The sequence below is a fragment of the Spermophilus citellus genome (assembly GCF_964194105.1).
Source record: "Spermophilus citellus genome assembly, chromosome: 13".
In the NCBI taxonomy this organism is placed as follows: Eukaryota; Metazoa; Chordata; class Mammalia; order Rodentia; family Sciuridae; genus Spermophilus; species Spermophilus citellus.
In genome coordinates, this window is record NC_138193.1 from 52,736,901 (window position 1) to 52,762,675 (window position 25,775).

A 25,775-nucleotide genomic window follows, 5' to 3' on the forward strand; every position below is an offset into this window, starting at 1 on the left:
GTCACTCTATGCTGTCTGTTGGTTTAAATAAAATCTTTGCTTTTCTTTCACATCCATCCCAACCAACCTCTTTTTTTCTGGAGAACATCATTCTCTTCATCTCTATTATTCTAACATTTTCTTCTCCTTTATTTTTATATTTTCTTCCTCCACCGAGTTCCTGTTGCCTTGTGCTTAAACAGTCACAAACTTTCTTCCCCAAGAACATCTGCCTCCTTACAGCCCTGTCCTCCTGCTCCTCTCTCCCTATTTCTCTTTTCACCTAGTTTAAATAGAAAACTCTCAAATATGTGAATGTCCCTTTTATGAACAGCACTAAATTTGAAATACTGAAGTAGAAATCTTTTTGAAGGGAAACTGTTACAGAGGAAACCTCTTGGTTTCCACCCTGCCTAGGTTTTGTCTCTTTCAGTTGAAACAACACCACCATGAAATCTGATTTCATTCTCTAAAACATGCCCCTCAAGATGCAAGAAAAGTAAGGGACCAGAACATGGGCAATCTGTTATCCTCATGTAGCAAATCAGGAAACAGATTTTGTGAGAGTAAACTAGTCCAGTTCTATACCTAGTACATGTCAAATTCCCAATGAAATTAGGTGTCCAGATTTCTAGTTCCATCCTTTCCCCTATTATTCTAAGCTCTTTTGACTCCATTAGTAAATTGAGGCAGGTAAAAGTCTAATGAAAAACTTTCAAAAGTTTCTTTACTCACCTGACATGGTCAGAGAAGAGGTCACGTCAATTGTAGATACAAAGGATGAGGAGATCACCCCAGAGGATGTGTGGGTGGCTGAGGCTAGTGAATGCATGTTTCCCAGTATGGAGTTCACTGGTCACTGTTTACTGGCCACTCCAATGACTGGTTACTGGTCACTGGTCACTTGCGATGATTCAAATTTGTTTACAACTACATGGCAAGCCTAAGATTCCTGCAGGTGGCAGTAGGTTTGGTGGGAGAATGATGTCACAAACCTGGCCGTTTAAAGGTATGAAGTAGCCAATAGAGTGGTCAGACTCCCAAGGAGAAGGTGGGATTGGGTGGGGAAAATGACAAGAGAGTTGATTGGGTGGAGAAAGTGACAGGAAAGTTATAATAGAAACTAAATGGCTCAGTTCTGGTAGGTGAGCCCTGCAGGAGGGACATAATGGGCTCACCCCATGGCTCCCCTCCCCCAGGCTCTTGTGTTAGGGATATCATCTCTGTGTTCCTCTTAAATGTTCATTAATATATTATGAATATGTTATAAATTATGTTTCACAGTATAAGAGGTCATAGTGATACATTATTCTATTAACATATTCAGTTAATATCCCTGGAGATGGAAGAAAGAGACATCTAGGTTGAGCAAGTATAGTGGTTCTGGAACCACAGAAGTTGATTTGATTAGTGAAGTTACTGCAGTATTCAAGCATTCAGAAAGGGGTTAAAAACTAATTTTTTTTCTTAGTTGTAGATGGACCCAATACTTTTATTTTATTCATGGGTCAAGCCCAGTGTCTCACGTGTGCTAGGCTAACGTTCTACCACTGAGCCACAATCCGAGCCCTAGGGGGAAGTTCCTTGAGTGCATTCTCTGGGGAATGATGTGGCCCAAGATTCTCTTTAGTTTCTCCTTGATCCCTGCTTTCTTTGGCCTGGGCTGGGCCAGGTTAGACTGGTAACTCTCTTCTGCTCTCCTTCCCCCAACCCTCTTCATTGTAGACATTTTTTCATGGACAAGCCTTGAGTCTGCATTCTTGTACACATTGATATTACTTTATTTTAACTTGCAGAAGCAGGGGTCTTTTTTTCTGTGAGTTGATTCTTTGAAAAATGAACTCTGAACAATAGCAGAAACTCTAGAGAGGTGGAAGACTCAGTTGACTGTAAAATTTCCCTCTCTGGATTTTTGTTGTACTCCTTTAACTTATAATTTCCTGAGGACAGCTCCTTGGTCATGTAGACTTTCTGCCATCAGCCTCTTTCATATGTGAGAGGCACTGAGGATCCTTTCTCTCTTCTTATGTAAGAGGATCCAGTGTGGCAGTTACTGTGACTTCCTCCCCCATGCAAACAGCCACTATAGAATCTTGGGCTTCTCACATTCTTTGTCTTGCATGTTTGGGTGGAAGGCCAGGAGAAAAGTTACAACATTAAGAGAACATAAAGAAGTATGGATAACATAAAGAAAAGAGAGGTTAACATGGACTTTTAAATTTTAACTTTTTGTTAGAAACAAGTCAACTCATTGAGGTCTCATTTTGTGTTAATAAAAGGGGCAATTTTTTTTTTTTTTTTATTTTTTTTTTTTTTTTGCTGGGGGGTCGGGTCCTTGGAATTTAAACCAGGGACACTTTCCCATTACCTCACATCCCCAGCCCTTTTTATTTTTTTTAGAGACAGGGTCTCACTATGTTGCTTAGGGCCTGATGGATTTGTGTAGACATGCAAAGAGAGGCTTGTGGAAAAAGCATTGTGGTTATGCTGTGCACCCAAGGAAGGGGTGTGTCTGTTCAGCCCAACTTCATCTAAATCGCTTTTGCTTTTGATCCCCTGGAGAGTGTTAGTTTCACCACTTTCTCTTGTAATGCGATAAAGTCAGTCAGGACTGAATTGGTAATAATATATATATGAGTACTGAGCTGGTTTGGGGGAGTACAACTATGGGATTTAATCATTTTCCTTGGTGGTAAGGTTTTTTTTTTTTTTTTTTTTTTTGGTGGTGGGGGTTTACCAGGGATTGAACTCTACCACTGAGCCACATCACCAGCCCTATTTTATGTTTTATTAGAAACATGGTCGCACTGAGTTGCTTAGCACCTTGCCATTGCTGATGTATGCTTTGAACTTGCGATCTTCCTGCCTCAGTCTCCCAAGCTGCTGGGATTATAGACGTGTGTCACCCCACCAGAAATGTGGTAAGTTGTTTTTTAAAAAAATTTTCTGTTAATCGTCAGTGGACCTTTATTTAATTTTTGGACTTGTTTAGAGACATGTGTAGATAGTGTGATTCACGATGTCAAGAACCCACAGGAAGACAAGCGCATATATAGAAAAAATTGCTCATAAATAAAGATAAATATTGCATTTACAGGCCTATTTTCCCATCTCTTACACTGCTAATTATGGAATATAATTTATTTTTTGCTGGTTGTGTGTGGGATAATTCTTAGCTAGGAGGGATTGTGAAATGTTTGGTGGTATAAAGATATGGCTTGGAGTATGTCAACTTTTTCAGGGTATATTTTTTTTTTCTTTTTATCTCAGTTGCACACCTCAGATAGCTTACTTCTATAATACTGGCATGTAATGTAAGACTAAGAACATACAGTGAGTATCTGTAAGCCAGATCATTCCTTATGTTCTCTTAGAAATCAAGGGTATCCCCAGCTACTATAGGTTAAGGAGATGGAGATGATGGAGACGGGTGCAGACCTCATGAATTCAGCAAAGCCTTTATTCAGCTGTGGAGTCAGGCATCAGATGGGGAGACTTTTTGGTTAGAAATGGCTGCTGATCTGGGTTTATATAGGTTACAAACTGGGAGGTAACTTACCCATTGAAGACTTTAACAGGACGTGGGCATTCAGGAAAAAGGTTGCAAAAACTAGAAATTTGTTTTTATCGGCAGTGTTTTCATAGGGCAAAAATGGAGGGTGCATTGTCCTATCCCTGAGAATGGATATATTGGGAAAGGACCAATTCTTGCCCTTTTCCAGGGATGTTTTGTCACTGAGTGATGTTTGCTTCCTTCCCAGGGATTTTTATGTCACTGGGAAAGGAAGTATTGGGAAAGGATCAATGTTATCAATGTTCTGCTTTTCCCTCCCTCCCTCTTCCTAGGCCACACTGTTTTTGGGTTGTCATTTGCATATCTTTTATTTCAGACTGTGAGAAGTCATAATGAATAGTGGCAATGATTTCAGATCTGGTTGCTTCTTGGTGAGAAAGGGTGAAGTAGGAGGACCCCTTGTCTCAGAGTTCTGGAAAAGAACATGGGTTCTCTGGTGGTTGAGGCTGAAGAAGAGTATATGTGGGAGTAGACTTGGGGCTCAGGCACAGTCTTCCTTTTGTGGTTTCAGAAATTTGGACTGTATTCTGGAGAGGGCTTGAGCCAGACAGGTCACCTCATTAAGAAAATGTTTTTTGTACACAGTTAAGAATAGGGAGAAGAAAGGCTATTATGATAAAGGTGAAGATTAACAGATTTGTTAGTTCTAGGAAAACAATTTTAGCAGGTCCTATCCTTGGGGAGCCTATTTCCCTTAATCAAGGCCATTGTATCCCTTTCAAACTCAGGGTGCACTTTCCATGATCTCAGGAGTTCGGGTCCTTTGGAGCATTGCAAGCATGATTAACTTTGGAACCAACGTCTCTATGCTGTGCTCTGAAAGCCAGGTTGGCTGCCTGCAGGGGCCCTTGCCAACACTGAGGACTTGAGGACACAAGCCTCAGATTGAGGCCTTGCTTCTCGAGAATTAGTAAAGTGTCAGAGTGATACTGGCCTTGTGTGTGAAGGTTAATTCAAGTAGTGCCTCTCTGCTGCCCTGGTGCATGGGTGTTGAGTCAATGGTGATTTATTCCAGGCCATGTTCTGGGTGGGCCTCATGCTGCTGAGTTCACTTGGCCAAGTCCCAGGTTATCAGCTTCCCTCAGGGTAACTGTGAACCCTCTAACACCCCTGGTAGATTCCCCGTGTTTTGTATTCACCTTTCCCAGCTAGGATCTTAAGTGACCCAAATATGGTGGAGATGTGCCCTGAATCTTCTTTTGTAAAATGCCTTTCAGGTAGACGAAAAACTAGGCCATTCTCCATGAGAGTTTTTTGTTTGATTTTTGTATTTCTTCTGGTCAACCTGAACCCATCTCCTATCATTTTCAACTTGCTTGACATTTTACCATTTTAACCCTAGTTTCAAACATTGTGTTATTGGTCAGCCATTTTGCCAATTCCTGATTCTTCCAGTAAAACCATACATCTCTCTTCTTTTTGCCTTCCTAGTGCTGGATTACATGCCTTCCTCTTTCCCCCATTCCTAGCCTTTACTTCTATTATCCTGGCCAAATTTGAGTTCCTTTCTTCTCATGCAGGCTGTGATCCCCATCGCTACCAAACTAAACCACACTTAACAGCCATTCAAACTCAAAATTCCTGTTTATTTTCTATTAATCAATTCCATTACATTTCTTTATTCAATTTTATTAAGTTTTAAAAGTATATTGGAATGAGTACATATTCATAGGTCTATGAGGACAAATGTTTGATAGCCAAGTGCTAACACAAGGCCTCTTTATTATCTATTAACCAATTCTATGGAATTTCTTCATTCAATTTGACTAAACTTTAAAAATATATTAGAATGAATTCATTTGTATCTTTGTATCTACATATTTATAAAATTTGTATCTACACTTGTGGAAAACTATGTGACGCCCAGGCAATACCAGAAAGCATCTTTATTACTTATCTCTCAAACAATACTATTACATTTCTTTATTCAACTATATTAAGTCTTAAAAATATATAAGTGAACACTTTTGTATCTATGTACCTGTCTGTATATATATGTGGAAAACTATTTGGTATTCAAATGGCAATATAAAGCCTCTTTATTACTTACCCTCTAATCAATACTATAGCATTTCTTTATTAAACTATATTACCTTTTCAAATATGAATAAATTTTCATCTATCTATCTATCTATGTGTATATGAGAACACTGTTTGGAACCCATGTAGTACCCAAAGGCCTCTTTATTTTCTAACAATTCTCAGTGGTACCAGAAGGCCTCTTTATTATATATTAGTGAATTATATTACATTTCTCTATGTAATTTTATTAAACTTTGAAAGCATCTGAGAATAAATAAATGTGTATCACTCTATCTGTATACATGTGGAAAACTATTTGGTCCCTAAGTTGCACCACTGATCTTTGCAGCTCTTACATTATGTAGCCATAGTAGCGAGAAATCTCCATCTCTCTTTCCCTCTCAATGAAACACTGCACTCTCCCCATTGCAGTGTACTTGGCAGCATTCTCACGCTCTTGTTGAGCCTTCTTCTTCATGGCTTCCCGCTCTGGCCTCTGCTGTTTGGTGATGGGAGTTGATAGTACTTGCCCAGGAACATTGGGTTTCCTCCATGGAATTGGTTGTAAGGCAAAGTCTTGGAGGAGATATTGGTTTTGAGGCTTGGGTGGTTGTGACTGGGGCTTGGTCCCAACCCTGGGAACGGGTTGCCAATGAAGAGAAGTACAAGATGATGTTTTGTAGGGTGCAGGCCCAGAAGCAGCAGAGCAAGGGACACTAGGCTGTTTAGAAGCGCTCACACCTGACTGAATGGCATGAGTCAAAACGGGCTGAGCTGGCTTGGCAGGACGCATCCAAGATGGGTTGGCAGTAGGTGTTTGGGATGTGTTGACTGCCATGGGTTGAGCTGAGCTAGCAGGGCCAGGCTGGGCAGGGTAAGCCCCAGTAGGTCTCTGTGAGGCCAGAGACTGTGGCCTCCTATTGATTACTGGTCGAGGTGGAGGTTTCTCCTGCGTCAGAAAAGGCAAAGGTACCAATTTAACCTTCCCAGGTGGTGGAGGCTCATCAATTAATGGAGGGGGACCCTCTCCTTCAGCACTGATATGTGGATTCTGGGCTTTGACTTGTGATTTCTCAGGACCCTTAACCACCAGCCATGGTTTCATAGCTGGGCATGGACGGGGGTCTTGGGTACTGCCTGAGTTTCCCGGGGCCCGGAAGGAAGAGAGCCCAGTTTTCTTATCATTCTTCTTCCCCAGTGCGTGGAAAACCTGCACCGACTCCAACATGCGCATGCTGAGACAGCTCCGAGGTTTTTTAAAGGACTCTTGGCAAAGCTCAGGTTGGTTCCTCTTCCGCTTTAGTTTGGGCACAGTTGGCTTCTCTTCTGCCTTGACTTTGTTGCCTGGCTGCTTCCTCTCCTCGGCTTTCTTGGAGTTGTTTTGTCTGGTTCTCTTGGTCTTTTCCTGCCCATGGCCCTTAGCCTTGCTGTTCCTGCTGGATGCAGCTTCCTGAGCTTTGCCGTTAGAGTGCTTGGCTGTGTGCACATTGGCCCTACTGCTGTCTGCATCCCTGTGAGCAACTTCTTCTCCTAATGCACATTCCAGGTCCCTTAGCTGCATTTTGGCCTGAGGAGTTCCATGAGGAGACTCTGAGGCTTTATGTTTTTTGTTCCTTTCTAGAAGGATATTTTCAGAATGTGGCTTCTCCTCTTGGTCCAGAGGACCAATGGAGGCCAGAAGCTGGTGGATTTCAGGGATGTCTAAAGGGAGTAGTGGAGGATCCTGTTTCTCCATGGCAATTTGGTAGGCATCCAGTGGCTCTGAGAGCATGGTGTTAATCTCACACAAATTCTTAATCTCTGTTTGTTCCTGGCTTTGATTTGGAGGCAATGCCAAGAAATCAGTAGATCTTTGGACTGGAGTTACTGTGGAAATGTCCCCAAGTTCAGTTTGTGAGTTTTTCTCAGTTATTTGGCTTTTTCTGTTATTGCAGATGTATGAGAATTCTGGAGGCTGTGGCAGACAAAATGTCTGACTTGGAGGTTGCAATCCCGAGGAAGCCTCCATCCCTAGGGAAGTTTCCATCCCTGCAAAGGAATCAAGGACGATGGTAAGTAGGATGCTCCCCTTCCCAGCTACACACTATTCAGGGAAACCACCTACTTTGGAGAAAGCATTTCCATTAGCTCTTTTTAAGGACCACTGACAGATATCTGGTAAGAGTTGCATATTAGTTACAGGTGATCCCTTGAAGTCTTACTTTTGGGCTGGTTCATCACCATGGCAGCATGGGTTTCCGGTAGAGCACTTGTCTCCTCTGTGGGAAACACAGAAAAACTCTTTCATGAAGTCTCTCGTTCTCATATAGGGGCCCCTCAATTCTCTCCACTCTCCCCAGAATGTAAGAACACTTAACACCATGAACTAGGAGAAGGTGGAGCTGTTGCTCATGAAATCAATGTGAACGGTAGGGGGTTTTGGACTCCTGCTTTGGACAGCATCTCTACATATAGAGGTTAAATCCTGCAGTCAATTAAGGAACAATTAAAGTGTCACACCCTGATAAGTGTTGATGCATTTTTCTAAACCAAAGTAAAATTAGGGAAATATATTTATAGTGTGGATGTGTAGCTGGACTGAGTGCAAAAATAGTGAACAGCCGCTTCCTTCCATGTGCTCCTAGAGGTCTCTTAAATGCATGGGTGGCCATTATGCTGTGCTGCATGCTTCTCTTACAGAGTCTGAAAATGGGGACTGCTGAACAAGATTGTGGTTAAAATCTCAGCACTTGAATTCTAGGGATGTGTGGACCCACAGTTACCAGCTGAAAACTGGACGGACCCTCCTTTCGAATGGTAATCTTATTCCTTCCCCTTTTTGCTGTTTGTACTCACCTTGAAAATTTGTTCCTTCTCTACTTTGAGTGGACACAGAGTAGTAGGTCACAGGTGTAGGGACTGATGGTAGGACATTTGTGGGCTGAACTTCCTTCAGCACTGTCACCATTTCTGGTTGAGGGGCAGCGGCACTACTTCCTGCATATGGCACAGAGCCATAGGATTGCAGGCAGGGCCAATGTTCTCCAGAGAGCAGAGTCCCCAGAGAGTTATGATCATAGTAGTAGACCTGGCTTCCTTCTTGGTGGGGTAGTGAGAGGCAATGTCCTTGATTTGGAATCTGAGATAGTGTCACCTGGACGAGCCTACCAGATAGTAGTGGATACCCAGGGATCATGACATTGGCTTCGGAAGTTTTGTCATACTGGGATGTCATAGATAGGGAAGAATCTGCTGTATTCTGGTCAGTGACAGTCAGATTAAAGTCCCTGAGTGAAGATGAGCTCTTTTCAGCACTTCCTGGGATATACCACTCAGAAATACTTGGATAGGAGGCAGGTGCCATGGGCGTCTGGTTCTGGCCAGTAACCCCAGACACCATGGCTGTGCTAGCATGTTGATAAAGGGAGGCACTGCCCATGAGTGTCTGGAAGGAGGTGCCACAGGTTGAGGGCAGTAACCATGCTGAAGTGGCAGCTGGAGCAGAGGCTCTGGAGAAGTTGCACACGCTTCCTGTCAGGGAAGCTGCATTGGTCACCACAGGAAGAGAGAGCTGCAGAGAATGTGCAGTTCCGTGTAAAGAAGAATTTTGGAAATTTTCTGTAGGAAGAAGAGGGTGGTGAAAATATTGATGAGACAGGCAGATTCTTACAATATTTGAGGAACAATGACATCTTAATGTTGTACTAATCAGGAGGGCCCTGATTCCAATAATCATTGAGAGACCCCAAATCACTCCATTTAGGATGGCTGCAAGTACTCTTCTGATTACCTGCCTTTTCTCTCAAATTGGGCACAGAAGTCCCAAGTGGTCTGCTTCACACAGTGTTCCCTATAAGCATCCTTCTACCTGTCCTACCTTTCCTTTGAGCCTGCACTAGTGTTGACTCCTGAATTCGCCCTAGAACTGAAGCATTTTCGAACTCAGAGAAAACCCCAACATTACCAGTTAGCAAATGAGTACACCAAGGGTCAGGGAAGTGAGATTGACTAGTTCAAAATCAGCAACAGATTATGGAAACTTTCTCCCTGGCAGGACTCTTGTTCCAAAGACCAGAAATCTGGAGATACAGAAATTTGTTTTTCCCTGTTCATCGAAAATTGTACTGATATCACCATAGTGATCTTTAGTATCTCCTTTTTTTTTTTTTTTTTTTTGTCCAGGTCACATGATATTTCCTGGAGTTCAGTTTTACCATCCAAATGATAATTTAAGGGTCATTCTTTGCCCTGTTTCAGCCTAACTGCTGATCCTACATGAAAATGACTACCTGAAATTCAGTTTCTCAAGAAATGCTTCTTGAAAGAAATTGAAACTTTCTGAGCTTCAGGTTACTCATCTTTAGTGTGGTTATAACAATAACAATAGTGATAATTCATCCATAAATAAAAGTGTCATATTTCATAAGATTCATGTGAGGGCTGAGGTTATGGCTCAGTGTTAGGGCGCTTGCGTAGCACATGCGAGGCCCTGGGTTCAATCCTCAGCACCACGTAAAAATAAATAAAATAAAAGTATTGTCTTTAACTACAACTGATAAATAGATATTACAAAAAGTTTCATTTGGAGGGAGTTACAGTATGTTCTGGAAAGATAGAAGCAAAAGTCAAAAACAGCTCAGAACTAAAAGAAATGACTAGATAGTAACGAACATATGGATATGAGCAAAAGTGAGTGTATATCAAATTTGCTAAGAAATGAGTTCTGTTATCATGCATACAATATTATGAAAGTGAATGTTTCTCTTTGATTTTAGTGAATACTGTTAATCAAAACAAAGCTCATAATTGAAGGTGAGTTTGAATGCATTCTCAAGCAGTACATATAGACAGAGAAGCTATACTAAAAATGTGTGTAATTTGAAGTAAAGTGAACACAAATTTGAAGTAAAGTGAACACAAATTTAAGTAAAGTGAACAGATGGGTAGCCATGTGAAGAAGCGAAAACTAAAGCCAAAACCCAGGATGAATCTGGGCATGCTGTGGTGGGCCTCTGGTCCCAGCACTCGGGAGCCTGAGGCAGTGGGATTGCAGGAAACCAGGAATTCAAAGCCACTCTGGGCAATTCAGCAAGATCCTATCTGAGAAAAGAAATAAAATATCCTGGAGATATAGCTTGTGTAACATGCTTGCCTAGCATGCATGAGACCCTGTGTTCAATCCTCAGAACTGGAAAGAAGAGAAGAAGAAAGAAAGAATGAATGAGAGGAAGGAAGGAAGGCATAAGGAGCAAGGCAGGGAGGGAAGGAGAGAGAAATGGAGGGAGTGAGGGAAAGAAGAAGGGAAGTAGGACAGAAGGAAGGACGAAAGAAATTTTGTACGTACTAGAGAGAAAAACAATAAGTGTAAAGTCATTATTGTTCTTGTTTCTCTTCCTCTAAGGATTACCAACAACAAATGAAAGACATTAATTCCACTAGGTAGATATTTCAATTGATATAAACACATTTTCTGATAATCCTTTTGGTTATTTAAAAAAAAAAACAGAAAAAATGCTTTAACAAAATCATAGAAGCCTAGTTTATTATCACATTTAGAGAAAAGTCTTGTCCCTAAAGTCTGAGAAAACAATCACAGTATAATAAAATAACAAATTTAAAACAATTCTTGTCTTTTTTTCTGACATTTTTTTCTCCCTTTTATATTAATACAAAAATGTTTGAGCTACCCTACACCCCAGCCCCAAACAATTATTTGAAATGTAGACAAAACAAAAAGTCTTCACATAATTATTTAAATAAACTCGGAATTAGAGATGTGAGCTTGAATTTCTATTCTTATATAGTTCTTTCTTTAGGTTCTTAGATTTAGAAATCATCAATGACTATTTGTATATTGTCTTTTTTAGAAAAAAAAAACTGTTGTAAATATGGAAAACAGCTTCAACTTGACAGCTTATATCACACAAAGGAATGTGTCCTTCTGATGCAGGTTTGGACAAAACATTTTTTAGAAATCCCTGTAGTTTAAAAATCAGAACAAAATAGGACATGGTTTGCCATTTCCCCAGCTCTGTCTAGAACCACTTTCTTTGGCATGTTTGGAGGAAGAATCATTTCTAAAACATACTTCTAACATGTTCATGTTCAAACTGTCAACATCATCTGTGTTGAAAGAGATCCTAGGAAAAGTGTAACAGCCAAGTGTGGCTTTTCTGATAACCTGCTTACCCCAGTGATACCCTAATTCAAGTCTTAGTTTACTTGCTGGTCTGTTAATCTAAACATTCTCTAAACCAGCCTCTGGGAAGAGTCACTCTATGCTGTCTGTTGGTTTAAATAAAATCTTTGCTTTTCTTTCACATCCATCCCAACCAACCTCTTTTTTTCTGGAGAACATCATTCTCTTCATCTCTATTATTCTAACATTTTCTTCTCCTTTATTTTTATATTTTCTTCCTCCACCGAGTTCCTGTTGCCTTGTGCTTAAACAGTCACAAACTTTCTTCCCCAAGAACATCTGCCTCCTTACAGCCCTGTCCTCCTGCTCCTCTCTCCCTATTTCTCTTTTCACCTAGTTTAAATAGAAAACTCTCAAATATGTGAATGTCCCTTTTATGAACAGCACTAAATTTGAAATACTGAAGTAGAAATCTTTTTGAAGGGAAACTGTTACAGAGGAAACCTCTTGGTTTCCACCCTGCCTAGGTTTTGTCTCTTTCAGTTGAAACAACACCACCATGAAATCTGATTTCATTCTCTAAAACATGCCCCTCAAGATGCAAGAAAAGTAAGGGACCAGAACATGGGCAATCTGTTATCCTCATGTAGCAAATCAGGAAACAGATTTTGTGAGAGTAAACTAGTCCAGTTCTATACCTAGTACATGTCAAATTCCCAATGAAATTAGGTGTCCAGATTTCTAGTTCCATCCTTTCCCCTATTATTCTAAGCTCTTTTGACTCCATTAGTAAATTGAGGCAGGTAAAAGTCTAATGAAAAACTTTCAAAAGTTTCTTTACTCACCTGACATGGTCAGAGAAGAGGTCACGTCAATTGTAGATACAAAGGATGAGGAGATCACCCCAGAGGATGTGTGGGTGGCTGAGGCTAGTGAATGCATGTTTCCCAGTATGGAGTTCACTGGTCACTGTTTACTGGCCACTCCAATGACTGGTTACTGGTCACTGGTCACTTGCGATGATTCAAATTTGTTTACAACTACATGGCAAGCCTAAGATTCCTGCAGGTGGCAGTAGGTTTGGTGGGAGAATGATGTCACAAACCTGGCCGTTTAAAGGTATGAAGTAGCCAATAGAGTGGTCAGACTCCCAAGGAGAAGGTGGGATTGGGTGGGGAAAATGACAAGAGAGTTGATTGGGTGGAGAAAGTGACAGGAAAGTTATAATAGAAACTAAATGGCTCAGTTCTGGTAGGTGAGCCCTGCAGGAGGGACATAATGGGCTCACCCCATGGCTCCCCTCCCCCAGGCTCTTGTGTTAGGGATATCATCTCTGTGTTCCTCTTAAATGTTCATTAATATATTATGAATATGTTATAAATTATGTTTCACAGTATAAGAGGTCATAGTGATACATTATTCTATTAACATATTCAGTTAATATCCCTGGAGATGGAAGAAAGAGACATCTAGGTTGAGCAAGTATAGTGGTTCTGGAACCACAGAAGTTGATTTGATTAGTGAAGTTACTGCAGTATTCAAGCATTCAGAAAGGGGTTAAAAACTAATTTTTTTTCTTAGTTGTAGATGGACCCAATACTTTTATTTTATTCATGGGTCAAGCCCAGTGTCTCACGTGTGCTAGGCTAACGTTCTACCACTGAGCCACAATCCGAGCCCTAGGGGGAAGTTCCTTGAGTGCATTCTCTGGGGAATGATGTGGCCCAAGATTCTCTTTAGTTTCTCCTTGATCCCTGCTTTCTTTGGCCTGGGCTGGGCCAGGTTAGACTGGTAACTCTCTTCTGCTCTCCTTCCCCCAACCCTCTTCATTGTAGACATTTTTTCATGGACAAGCCTTGAGTCTGCATTCTTGTACACATTGATATTACTTTATTTTAACTTGCAGAAGCAGGGGTCTTTTTTTCTGTGAGTTGATTCTTTGAAAAATGAACTCTGAACAATAGCAGAAACTCTAGAGAGGTGGAAGACTCAGTTGACTGTAAAATTTCCCTCTCTGGATTTTTGTTGTACTCCTTTAACTTATAATTTCCTGAGGACAGCTCCTTGGTCATGTAGACTTTCTGCCATCAGCCTCTTTCATATGTGAGAGGCACTGAGGATCCTTTCTCTCTTCTTATGTAAGAGGATCCAGTGTGGCAGTTACTGTGACTTCCTCCCCCATGCAAACAGCCACTATAGAATCTTGGGCTTCTCACATTCTTTGTCTTGCATGTTTGGGTGGAAGGCCAGGAGAAAAGTTACAACATTAAGAGAACATAAAGAAGTATGGATAACATAAAGAAAAGAGAGGTTAACATGGACTTTTAAATTTTAACTTTTTGTTAGAAACAAGTCAACTCATTGAGGTCTCATTTTGTGTTAATAAAAGGGGCAATTTTTTTTTTTTTTTTATTTTTTTTTTTTTTTTGCTGGGGGGTCGGGTCCTTGGAATTTAAACCAGGGACACTTTCCCATTACCTCACATCCCCAGCCCTTTTTATTTTTTTTAGAGACAGGGTCTCACTATGTTGCTTAGGGCCTGATGGATTTGTGTAGACATGCAAAGAGAGGCTTGTGGAAAAAGCATTGTGGTTATGCTGTGCACCCAAGGAAGGGGTGTGTCTGTTCAGCCCAACTTCATCTAAATCGCTTTTGCTTTTGATCCCCTGGAGAGTGTTAGTTTCACCACTTTCTCTTGTAATGCGATAAAGTCAGTCAGGACTGAATTGGTAATAATATATATATGAGTACTGAGCTGGTTTGGGGGAGTACAACTATGGGATTTAATCATTTTCCTTGGTGGTAAGGTTTTTTTTTTTTTTTTTTTTTTTTTTTTTTTTTTTTTTTTTGGTGGTGGGGGTTTACCAGGGATTGAACTCTACCACTGAGCCACATCACCAGCCCTATTTTATGTTTTATTAGAAACATGGTCGCACTGAGTTGCTTAGCACCTTGCCATTGCTGATGTATGCTTTGAACTTGCGATCTTCCTGCCTCAGTCTCCCAAGCTGCTGGGATTATAGACGTGTGTCACCCCACCAGAAATGTGGTAAGTTGTTTTTTAAAAAAATTTTCTGTTAATCGTCAGTGGACCTTTATTTAATTTTTGGACTTGTTTAGAGACATGTGTAGATAGTGTGATTCACGATGTCAAGAACCCACAGGAAGACAAGCGCATATATAGAAAAAATTGCTCATAAATAAAGATAAATATTGCATTTACAGGCCTATTTTCCCATCTCTTACACTGCTAATTATGGAATATAATTTATTTTTTGCTGGTTGTGTGTGGGATAATTCTTAGCTAGGAGGGATTGTGAAATGTTTGGTGGTATAAAGATATGGCTTGGAGTATGTCAACTTTTTCAGGGTATATTTTTTTTTTCTTTTTATCTCAGTTGCACACCTCAGATAGCTTACTTCTATAATACTGGCATGTAATGTAAGACTAAGAACATACAGTGAGTATCTGTAAGCCAGATCATTCCTTATGTTCTCTTAGAAATCAAGGGTATCCCCAGCTACTATAGGTTAAGGAGATGGAGATGATGGAGACGGGTGCAGACCTCATGAATTCAGCAAAGCCTTTATTCAGCTGTGGAGTCAGGCATCAGATGGGGAGACTTTTTGGTTAGAAATGGCTGCTGATCTGGGTTTATATAGGTTACAAACTGGGAGGTAACTTACCCATTGAAGACTTTAACAGGACGTGGGCATTCAGGAAAAAGGTTGCAAAAACTAGAAATTTGTTTTTATCGGCAGTGTTTTCATAGGGCAAAAATGGAGGGTGCATTGTCCTATCCCTGAGAATGGATATATTGGGAAAGGACCAATTCTTGCCCTTTTCCAGGGATGTTTTGTCACTGAGTGATGTTTGCTTCCTTCCCAGGGATTTTTATGTCACTGGGAAAGGAAGTATTGGGAAAGGATCAATGTTATCAATGTTCTGCTTTTCCCTCCCTCCCTCTTCCTAGGCCACACTGTTTTTGGGTTGTCATTTGCATATCTTTTATTTCAGACTGTGAGAAGTCATAATGAATAGTGGCAATGATTTCAGATCTGGTTGCTTCTTGGTGAGAAAGGGTGAAGTAGGAGGACCCCTTGTCTCAGAGTTCTGGAAAAGAACATGGGTTCTCTGGTGGTTGAGGCTGAAGAAGAGTATATGTGGGAGTAGACTTGGGGCTCAGGCACAGTCTTCCTTTTGTGGTTTCAGAAATTTGGACTGTATTCTGGAGAGGGCTTGAGCCAGACAGGTCACCTCATTAAGAAAATGTTTTTTGTACACAGTTAAGAATAGGGAGAAGAAAGGCTATTATGATAAAGGTGAAGATTAACAGATTTGTTAGTTCTAGGAAAACAATTTTAGCAGGTCCTATCCTTGGGGAGCCTATTTCCCTTAATCAAGGCCATTGTATCCCTTTCAAACTCAGGGTGCACTTTCCATGATCTCAGGAGTTCGGGTCCTTTGGAGCATTGCAAGCATGATTAACTTTGGAACCAACGTCTCTATGCTGTGCTCTGAAAGCCAGGTTGGCTGCCTGCAGGGGCCCTTGCCAACACTGAGGACTTGAGGACACAAGCCTCAGATTGAGGCCTTGCTTCTCGAGAATTAGTAAAGTGTCAGAGTGATACTGGCCTTGTGTGTGAAGGTTAATTCAAGTAGTGCCTCTCTGCTGCCCTGGTGCATGGGTGTTGAGTCAATGGTGATTTATTCCAGGCCATGTTCTGGGTGGGCCTCATGCTGCTGAGTTCACTTGGCCAAGTCCCAGGTTATCAGCTTCCCTCAGGGTAACTGTGAACCCTCTAACACCCCTGGTAGATTCCCCGTGTTTTGTATTCACCTTTCCCAGCTAGGATCTTAAGTGACCCAAATATGGTGGAGATGTGCCCTGAATCTTCTTTTGTAAAATGCCTTTCAGGTAGACGAAAAACTAGGCCATTCTCCATGAGAGTTTTTTGTTTGATTTTTGTATTTCTTCTGGTCAACCTGAACCCATCTCCTATCATTTTCAACTTGCTTGACATTTTACCATTTTAACCCTAGTTTCAAACATTGTGTTATTGGTCAGCCATTTTGCCAATTCCTGATTCTTCCAGTAAAACCATACATCTCTCTTCTTTTTGCCTTCCTAGTGCTGGATTACATGCCTTCCTCTTTCCCCCATTCCTAGCCTTTACTTCTATTATCCTGGCCAAATTTGAGTTCCTTTCTTCTCATGCAGGCTGTGATCCCCATCGCTACCAAACTAAACCACACTTAACAGCCATTCAAACTCAAAATTCCTGTTTATTTTCTATTAATCAATTCCATTACATTTCTTTATTCAATTTTATTAAGTTTTAAAAGTATATTGGAATGAGTACATATTCATAGGTCTATGAGGACAAATGTTTGATAGCCAAGTGCTAACACAAGGCCTCTTTATTATCTATTAACCAATTCTATGGAATTTCTTCATTCAATTTGACTAAACTTTAAAAATATATTAGAATGAATTCATTTGTATCTTTGTATCTACATATTTATAAAATTTGTATCTACACTTGTGGAAAACTATGTGACGCCCAGGCAATACCAGAAAGCATCTTTATTACTTATCTCTCAAACAATACTATTACATTTCTTTATTCAACTATATTAAGTCTTAAAAATATATAAGTGAACACTTTTGTATCTATGTACCTGTCTGTATATATATGTGGAAAACTATTTGGTATTCAAATGGCAATATAAAGCCTCTTTATTACTTACCCTCTAATCAATACTATAGCATTTCTTTATTAAACTATATTACCTTTTCAAATATGAATAAATTTTCATCTATCTATCTATCTATGTGTATATGAGAACACTGTTTGGAACCCATGTAGTACCCAAAGGCCTCTTTATTTTCTAACAATTCTCAGTGGTACCAGAAGGCCTCTTTATTATATATTAGTGAATTATATTACATTTCTCTATGTAATTTTATTAAACTTTGAAAGCATCTGAGAATAAATAAATGTGTATCACTCTATCTGTATACATGTGGAAAACTATTTGGTCCCTAAGTTGCACCACTGATCTTTGCAGCTCTTACATTATGTAGCCATAGTAGCGAGAAATCTCCATCTCTCTTTCCCTCTCAATGAAACACTGCACTCTCCCCATTGCAGTGTACTTGGCAGCATTCTCACGCTCTTGTTGAGCCTTCTTCTTCATGGCTTCCCGCTCTGGCCTCTGCTGTTTGGTGATGGGAGTTGAGAGTACTTGCCCAGGAACATTGGGTTTCCTCCATGGAATTGGTTGTAAGGCAAAGTCTTGGAGGAGATATTGGTTTTGAGGCTTGGGTGGTTGTGACTGGGGCTTGGTCCCAACCCTGGGAACGGGTTGCCAATGAAGAGAAGTACAAGATGATGTTTTGTAGGGTGCAGGCCCAGAAGCAGCAGAGCAAGGGACACTAGGCTGTTTAGAAGCGCTCACACCTGACTGAATGGCATGAGTCAAAACGGGCTGAGCTGGCTTGGCAGGACGCATCCAAGATGGGTTGGCAGTAGGTGTTTGGGATGTGTTGACTGCCATGGGTTGAGCTGAGCTAGCAGGGCCAGGCTGGGCAGGGTAAGCCCCAGTAGGTCTCTGTGAGGCCAGAGACTGTGGCCTCCTATTGATTACTGGTCGAGGTGGAGGTTTCTCCTGCGTCAGAAAAGGCAAAGGTACCAATTTAACCTTCCCAGGTGGTGGAGGCTCATCAATTAATGGAGGGGGACCCTCTCCTTCAGCACTGATATGTGGATTCTGGGCTTTGACTTGTGATTTCTCAGGACCCTTAACCACCAGCCATGGTTTCATAGCTGGGCATGGACGGGGGTCTTGGGTACTGCCTGAGTTTCCCGGGGCCCGGAAGGAAGAGAGCCCAGTTTTCTTATCATTCTTCTTCCCCAGTGCGTGGAAAACCTGCACCGACTCCAACATGCGCATGCTGAGACAGCTCCGAGGTTTTTTAAAGGACTCTTGGCAAAGCTCAGGTTGGTTCCTCTTCCGCTTTAGTTTGGGCACAGTTGGCTTCTCTTCTGCCTTGACTTTGTTGCCTGGCTGCTTCCTCTCCTCGGCTTTCTTGGAGTTGTTTTGTCTGGTTCTCTTGGTCTTTTCCTGCCCATGGCCCTTAGCCTTGCTGTTCCTGCTGGATGCAGCTTCCTGAGCTTTGCCGTTAGAGTGCTTGGCTGTGTGCACATTGGCCCTACTGCTGTCTGCATCCCTGTGAGCAACTTCTCCTCCTAATGCACATTCCAGGTCCCTTAGCTGCATTTTGGCCTGAGGAGTTCCATGAGGAGACTCTGAGGCTTTATGTTTTTTGTTCCTTTCTAGAAGGATATTTTCAGAATGTGGCTTCTCCTCTTGGTCCAGAGGACCAATGGAGGCCAGAAGCTGGTGGATTTCAGGGATGTCTAAAGGGAGTAGTGGAGGATCCTGTTTCTCCATGGCAATTTGGTAGGCATCCAGTGGCTCTGAGAGCATGGTGTTAATCTCACACAAATTCTTAATCTCTGTTTGTTCCTGGCTTTGATTTGGAGGCAATGCCAAGAAATCAGTAGATCTTTGGACTGGAGTTACTGTGGAAATGTCCCCAAGTTCAGTTTGTGAGTTTTTCTCAGTTATTTGGCTTTTTCTGTTATTGCAGATGTATGAGAATTCTGGAGGCTGTGGCAGACAAAATGTCTGACTTGGAGGTTGCAATCCCGAGGAAGCCTCCATCCCTAGGGAAGTTTCCATCCCTGCAAAGGAATCAAGGACGATGGTAAGTAGGATGCTCCCCTTCCCAGCTACACACTATTCAGGGAAACCACCTACTTTGGAGAAAGCATTTCCATTAGCTCTTTTTAAGGACCACTGACAGATATCTGGTAAGAGTTGCATATTAGTTACAGGTGATCCCTTGAAGTCTTACTTTTGGGCTGGTTCATCACCATGGCAGCATGGGTTTCCGGTAGAGCACTTGTCTCCTCTGTGGGAAACACAGAAAAACTCTTTCATGAAGTCTCTCGTTCTCATATAGGGGCCCCTCAATTCTCTCCACTCTCCCCAGAATGTAAGAACACTTAACACCATGAACTAGGAGAAGGTGGAGCTGTTGCTCATGAAATCAATGTGAACGGTAGGGGGTTTTGGACTCCTGCTTTGGACAGCATCTCTACATATAGAGGTTAAATCCTGCAGTCAATTAAGGAACAATTAAAGTGTCACACCCTGATAAGTGTTGATGCATTTTTCTAAACCAAAGTAAAATTAGGGAAATATATTTATAGTGTGGATGTGTAGCTGGACTGAGTGCAAAAATAGTGAACAGCCGCTTCCTTCCATGTGCTCCTAGAGGTCTCTTAAATGCATGGGTGGCCATTATGCTGTGCTGCATGCTTCTCTTACAGAGTCTGAAAATGGGGACTGCTGAACAAGATTGTGGTTAAAATCTCAGCACTTGAATTCTAGGGATGTGTGGACCCACAGTTACCAGCTGAAAACTGGACGGACCCTCCTTTCGAATGGTAATCTTATTCCTTCCCCTTTTTGCTGTTTGTACTCACCTTGAAAATTTGTTCCTTCTCTACTTTGAGTGGACACAGAGTAGTAGGTCACAGGTGTAGGGACTGATGGTAGGACATTTGTGGGCTGAACTTCCTTCAGCACTGTCACCATTTCTGGTTGAGGGGCAGCGGCACTACTTCCTGCATATGGCACAGAGCCATAGGATTGCAGGCAGGGCCAATGTTCTCCAGAGAGCAGAGTCCCCAGAGAGTTATGATCATAGTAGTAGACCTGGCTTCCTTCTTGGTGGGGTAGTGAGAGGCAATGTCCTTGATTTGGAATCTGAGATAGTGTCACCTGGACGAGCCTACCAGATAGTAGTGGATACCCAGGGATCATGACATTGGCTTCGGAAGTTTTGTCATACTGGGATGTCATAGATAGGGAAGAATCTGCTGTATTCTGGTCAGTGACAGTCAGATTAAAGTCCCTGAGTGAAGATGAGCTCTTTTCAGCACTTCCTGGGATATACCACTCAGAAATACTTGGATAGGAGGCAGGTGCCATGGGCGTCTGGTTCTGGCCAGTAACCCCAGACACCATGGCTGTGCTAGCATGTTGATAAAGGGAGGCACTGCCCATGAGTGTCTGGAAGGAGGTGCCACAGGTTGAGGGCAGTAACCATGCTGAAGTGGCAGCTGGAGCAGAGGCTCTGGAGAAGTTGCACACGCTTCCTGTCAGGGAAGCTGCATTGGTCACCACAGGAAGAGAGAGCTGCAGAGAATGTGCAGTTCCGTGTAAAGAAGAATTTTGGAAATTTTCTGTAGGAAGAAGAGGGTGGTGAAAATATTGATGAGACAGGCAGATTCTTACAATATTTGAGGAACAATGACATCTTAATGTTGTACTAATCAGGAGGGCCCTGATTCCAATAATCATTGAGAGACCCCAAATCACTCCATTTAGGATGGCTGCAAGTACTCTTCTGATTACCTGCCTTTTCTCTCAAATTGGGCACAGAAGTCCCAAGTGGTCTGCTTCACACAGTGTTCCCTATAAGCATCCTTCTACCTGTCCTACCTTTCCTTTGAGCCTGCACTAGTGTTGACTCCTGAATTCGCCCTAGAACTGAAGCATTTTCGAACTCAGAGAAAACCCCAACATTACCAGTTAGCAAATGAGTACACCAAGGGTCAGGGAAGTGAGATTGACTAGTTCAAAATCAGCAACAGATTATGGAAACTTTCTCCCTGGCAGGACTCTTGTTCCAAAGACCAGAAATCTGGAGATACAGAAATTTGTTTTTCCCTGTTCATCGAAAATTGTACTGATATCACCATAGTGATCTTTAGTATCTCCTTTTTTTTTTTTTTTTTTTTGTCCAGGTCACATGATATTTCCTGGAGTTCAGTTTTACCATCCAAATGATAATTTAAGGGTCATTCTTTGCCCTGTTTCCGCCTAACTGCTGATCCTACATGAAAATGACTACCTGAAATTCAGTTTCTCAAGAAATGCTTCTTGAAAGAAATTGAAACTTTCTGAGCTTCAGGTTACTCATCTTTAGTGTGGTTATAACAATAACAATAGTGATAATTCATCCATAAATAAAAGTGTCATATTTCATAAGATTCATGTGAGGGCTGAGGTTATGGCTCAGTGTTAGGGCGCTTGCGTAGCACATGCGAGGCCCTGGGTTCAATCCTCAGCACCACGTAAAAATAAATAAAATAAAAGTATTGTCTTTAACTACAACTGATAAATAGATATTACAAAAAGTTTCATTTGGAGGGAGTTACAGTATGTTCTGGAAAGATAGAAGCAAAAGTCAAAAACAGCTCAGAACTAAAAGAAATGACTAGATAGTAACGAACATATGGATATGAGCAAAAGTGAGTGTATATCAAATTTGCTAAGAAATGAGTTCTGTTATCATGCATACAATATTATGAAAGTGAATGTTTCTCTTTGATTTTAGTGAATACTGTTAATCAAAACAAAGCTCATAATTGAAGGTGAGTTTGAATGCATTCTCAAGCAGTACATATAGACAGAGAAGCTATACTAAAAATGTGTGTAATTTGAAGTAAAGTGAACACAAATTTGAAGTAAAGTGAACACAAATTTAAGTAAAGTGAACAGATGGGTAGCCATGTGAAGAAGCGAAAACTAAAGCCAAAACCCAGGATGAATCTGGGCATGCTGTGGTGGGCCTCTGGTCCCAGCACTCGGGAGCCTGAGGCAGTGGGATTGCAGGAAACCAGGAATTCAAAGCCACTCTGGGCAATTCAGCAAGATCCTATCTGAGAAAAGAAATAAAATATCCTGGAGATATAGCTTGTGTAACATGCTTGCCTAGCATGCATGAGACCCTGTGTTCAATCCTCAGAACTGGAAAGAAGAGAAGAAGAAAGAAAGAATGAATGAGAGGAAGGAAGGAAGGCATAAGGAGCAAGGCAGGGAGGGAAGGAGAGAGAAATGGAGGGAGTGAGGGAAAGAAGAAGGGAAGTAGGACAGAAGGAAGGACGAAAGAAATTTTGTACGTACTAGAGAGAAAAACAATAAGTGTAAAGTCATTATTGTTCTTGTTTCTCTTCCTCTAAGGATTACCAACAACAAATGAAAGACATTAATTCCACTAGGTAGATATTTCAATTGATATAAACACATTTTCTGATAATCCTTTTGGTTATTTAAAAAAAAAAACAGAAAAAATGCTTTAACAAAATCATAGAAGCCTAGTTTATTATCACATTTAGAGAAAAGTCTTGTCCCTAAAGTCTGAGAAAACAATCACAGTATAATAAAATAACAAATTTAAAACAATTCTTGTCTTTTTTTCTGACATTTTTTTCTCCCTTTTATATTAATACAAAAATGTTTGAGCTACCCTACACCCCAGCCCCAAACAATTATTTGAAATGTAGACAAAACAAAAAGTCTTCACATAATTATTTAAATAAACTCGGAATTAGAGATGTGAGCTTGAATTTCTATTCTTATATAGTTCTTTCTTTAGGTTCTTAGATTTAGAAATCATCAATGACTATTTGTATATTGTCTTTTTTAGAAAAAAAAAACTGTTGTAAATATGGAAAACAGCTTCAACTTGACAGCTTATATCACACAAAGGAATGTGTCCTTCTGATGCAGGTTTGGACAAAACATTTTTTAGAAATCCCTGTAGTTTAAAAATCAGAACAAAATAGGACATGGTTTGCCATTTCCCCAGCTCTGTCTAGAACCACTTTCTTTGGCATGTTTGGAGGAAGAATCATTTCTAAAACATACTTCTAACATGTTCATGTTCAAACTGTCAACATCATCTGTGTTGAAAGAGATCCTAGGAAAAGTGTAACAGCCAAGTGTGGCTTTTCTGATAACCTGCTTACCCCAGTGATACCCTAATTCAAGTCTTAGTTTACTTGCTGGTCTGTTAATCTAAACATTCTCTAAACCAGCCTCTGGGAAGAGTCACTCTATGCTGTCTGTTGGTTTAAATAAAATCTTTGCTTTTCTTTCACATCCATCCCAACCAACCTCTTTTTTTCTGGAGAACATCATTCTCTTCATCTCTATTATTCTAACATTTTCTTCTCCTTTATTTTTATATTTTCTTCCTCCACCGAGTTCCTGTTGCCTTGTGCTTAAACAGTCACAAACTTTCTTCCCCAAGAACATCTGCCTCCTTACAGCCCTGTCCTCCTGCTCCTCTCTCCCTATTTCTCTTTTCACCTAGTTTAAATAGAAAACTCTCAAATATGTGAATGTCCCTTTTATGAACAGCACTAAATTTGAAATACTGAAGTAGAAATCTTTTTGAAGGGAAACTGTTACAGAGGAAACCTCTTGGTTTCCACCCTGCCTAGGTTTTGTCTCTTTCAGTTGAAACAACACCACCATGAAATCTGATTTCATTCTCTAAAACATGCCCCTCAAGATGCAAGAAAAGTAAGGGACCAGAACATGGGCAATCTGTTATCCTCATGTAGCAAATCAGGAAACAGATTTTGTGAGAGTAAACTAGTCCAGTTCTATACCTAGTACATGTCAAATTCCCAATGAAATTAGGTGTCCAGATTTCTAGTTCCATCCTTTCCCCTATTATTCTAAGCTCTTTTGACTCCATTAGTAAATTGAGGCAGGTAAAAGTCTAATGAAAAACTTTCAAAAGTTTCTTTACTCACCTGACATGGTCAGAGAAGAGGTCACGTCAATTGTAGATACAAAGGATGAGGAGATCACCCCAGAGGATGTGTGGGTGGCTGAGGCTAGTGAATGCATGTTTCCCAGTATGGAGTTCACTGGTCACTGTTTACTGGCCACTCCAATGACTGGTTACTGGTCACTGGTCACTTGCGATGATTCAAATTTGTTTACAACTACATGGCAAGCCTAAGATTCCTGCAGGTGGCAGTAGGTTTGGTGGGAGAATGATGTCACAAACCTGGCCGTTTAAAGGTATGAAGTAGCCAATAGAGTGGTCAGACTCCCAAGGAGAAGGTGGGATTGGGTGGGGAAAATGACAAGAGAGTTGATTGGGTGGAGAAAGTGACAGGAAAGTTATAATAGAAACTAAATGGCTCAGTTCTGGTAGGTGAGCCCTGCAGGAGGGACATAATGGGCTCACCCCATGGCTCCCCTCCCCCAGGCTCTTGTGTTAGGGATATCATCTCTGTGTTCCTCTTAAATGTTCATTAATATATTATGAATATGTTATAAATTATGTTTCACAGTATAAGAGGTCATAGTGATACATTATTCTATTAACATATTCAGTTAATATCCCTGGAGATGGAAGAAAGAGACATCTAGGTTGAGCAAGTATAGTGGTTCTGGAACCACAGAAGTTGATTTGATTAGTGAAGTTACTGCAGTATTCAAGCATTCAGAAAGGGGTTAAAAACTAATTTTTTTTCTTAGTTGTAGATGGACCCAATACTTTTATTTTATTCATGGGTCAAGCCCAGTGTCTCACGTGTGCTAGGCTAACGTTCTACCACTGAGCCACAATCCGAGCCCTAGGGGGAAGTTCCTTGAGTGCATTCTCTGGGGAATGATGTGGCCCAAGATTCTCTTTAGTTTCTCCTTGATCCCTGCTTTCTTTGGCCTGGGCTGGGCCAGGTTAGACTGGTAACTCTCTTCTGCTCTCCTTCCCCCAACCCTCTTCATTGTAGACATTTTTTCATGGACAAGCCTTGAGTCTGCATTCTTGTACACATTGATATTACTTTATTTTAACTTGCAGAAGCAGGGGTCTTTTTTTCTGTGAGTTGATTCTTTGAAAAATGAACTCTGAACAATAGCAGAAACTCTAGAGAGGTGGAAGACTCAGTTGACTGTAAAATTTCCCTCTCTGGATTTTTGTTGTACTCCTTTAACTTATAATTTCCTGAGGACAGCTCCTTGGTCATGTAGACTTTCTGCCATCAGCCTCTTTCATATGTGAGAGGCACTGAGGATCCTTTCTCTCTTCTTATGTAAGAGGATCCAGTGTGGCAGTTACTGTGACTTCCTCCCCCATGCAAACAGCCACTATAGAATCTTGGGCTTCTCACATTCTTTGTCTTGCATGTTTGGGT

At 41.1% G+C, this 25,775-nt stretch overlaps 3 protein-coding genes across 3 annotated transcripts in view; all 3 read right to left on the reverse strand.

The window, feature by feature from the left end:
- LOC308632763 (uncharacterized protein C2orf78-like) overlaps positions 1-811 on the reverse strand; it is a gene marked incomplete at both ends in the record, with an annotated part of 56,387 nt that extends 55,576 nt beyond the window's left edge. Inside the window, one exon of the mRNA XM_081265129.1 lies at positions 715-811. Within this exon, the coding sequence (XP_081121255.1) occupies positions 715-811 (97 nt within the window). The remainder of the gene's footprint in view (positions 1-714) is intronic.
- A 5,116-nt stretch (positions 812-5,927) lies between these two features.
- On the reverse strand, positions 5,928-12,635 carry LOC308632764 (uncharacterized protein C2orf78-like; the record flags this gene model as incomplete). The annotated part of the gene is made up of 3 exons (XM_081265130.1): positions 5,928-7,603; positions 8,411-9,172; positions 12,539-12,635. The coding sequence occupies 3 exons, from the start codon at positions 12,633-12,635 to the stop codon at positions 5,928-5,930; spliced, it is 2,535 nt and encodes an 844-aa protein (XP_081121256.1).
- Positions 12,636-17,769: 5,134 nt separating this feature from the next.
- LOC308632765 (uncharacterized protein C2orf78-like) lies at positions 17,770-24,477 on the reverse strand (the record flags this gene model as incomplete). Its single annotated transcript, XM_081265131.1, has 3 exons — positions 17,770-19,445; positions 20,253-21,014; positions 24,381-24,477. 3 exons carry the CDS (start codon positions 24,475-24,477, stop codon positions 17,770-17,772), a joined length of 2,535 nt encoding a protein of 844 aa, XP_081121257.1.
- Positions 24,478-25,775: the final 1,298 nt, after the last annotated feature.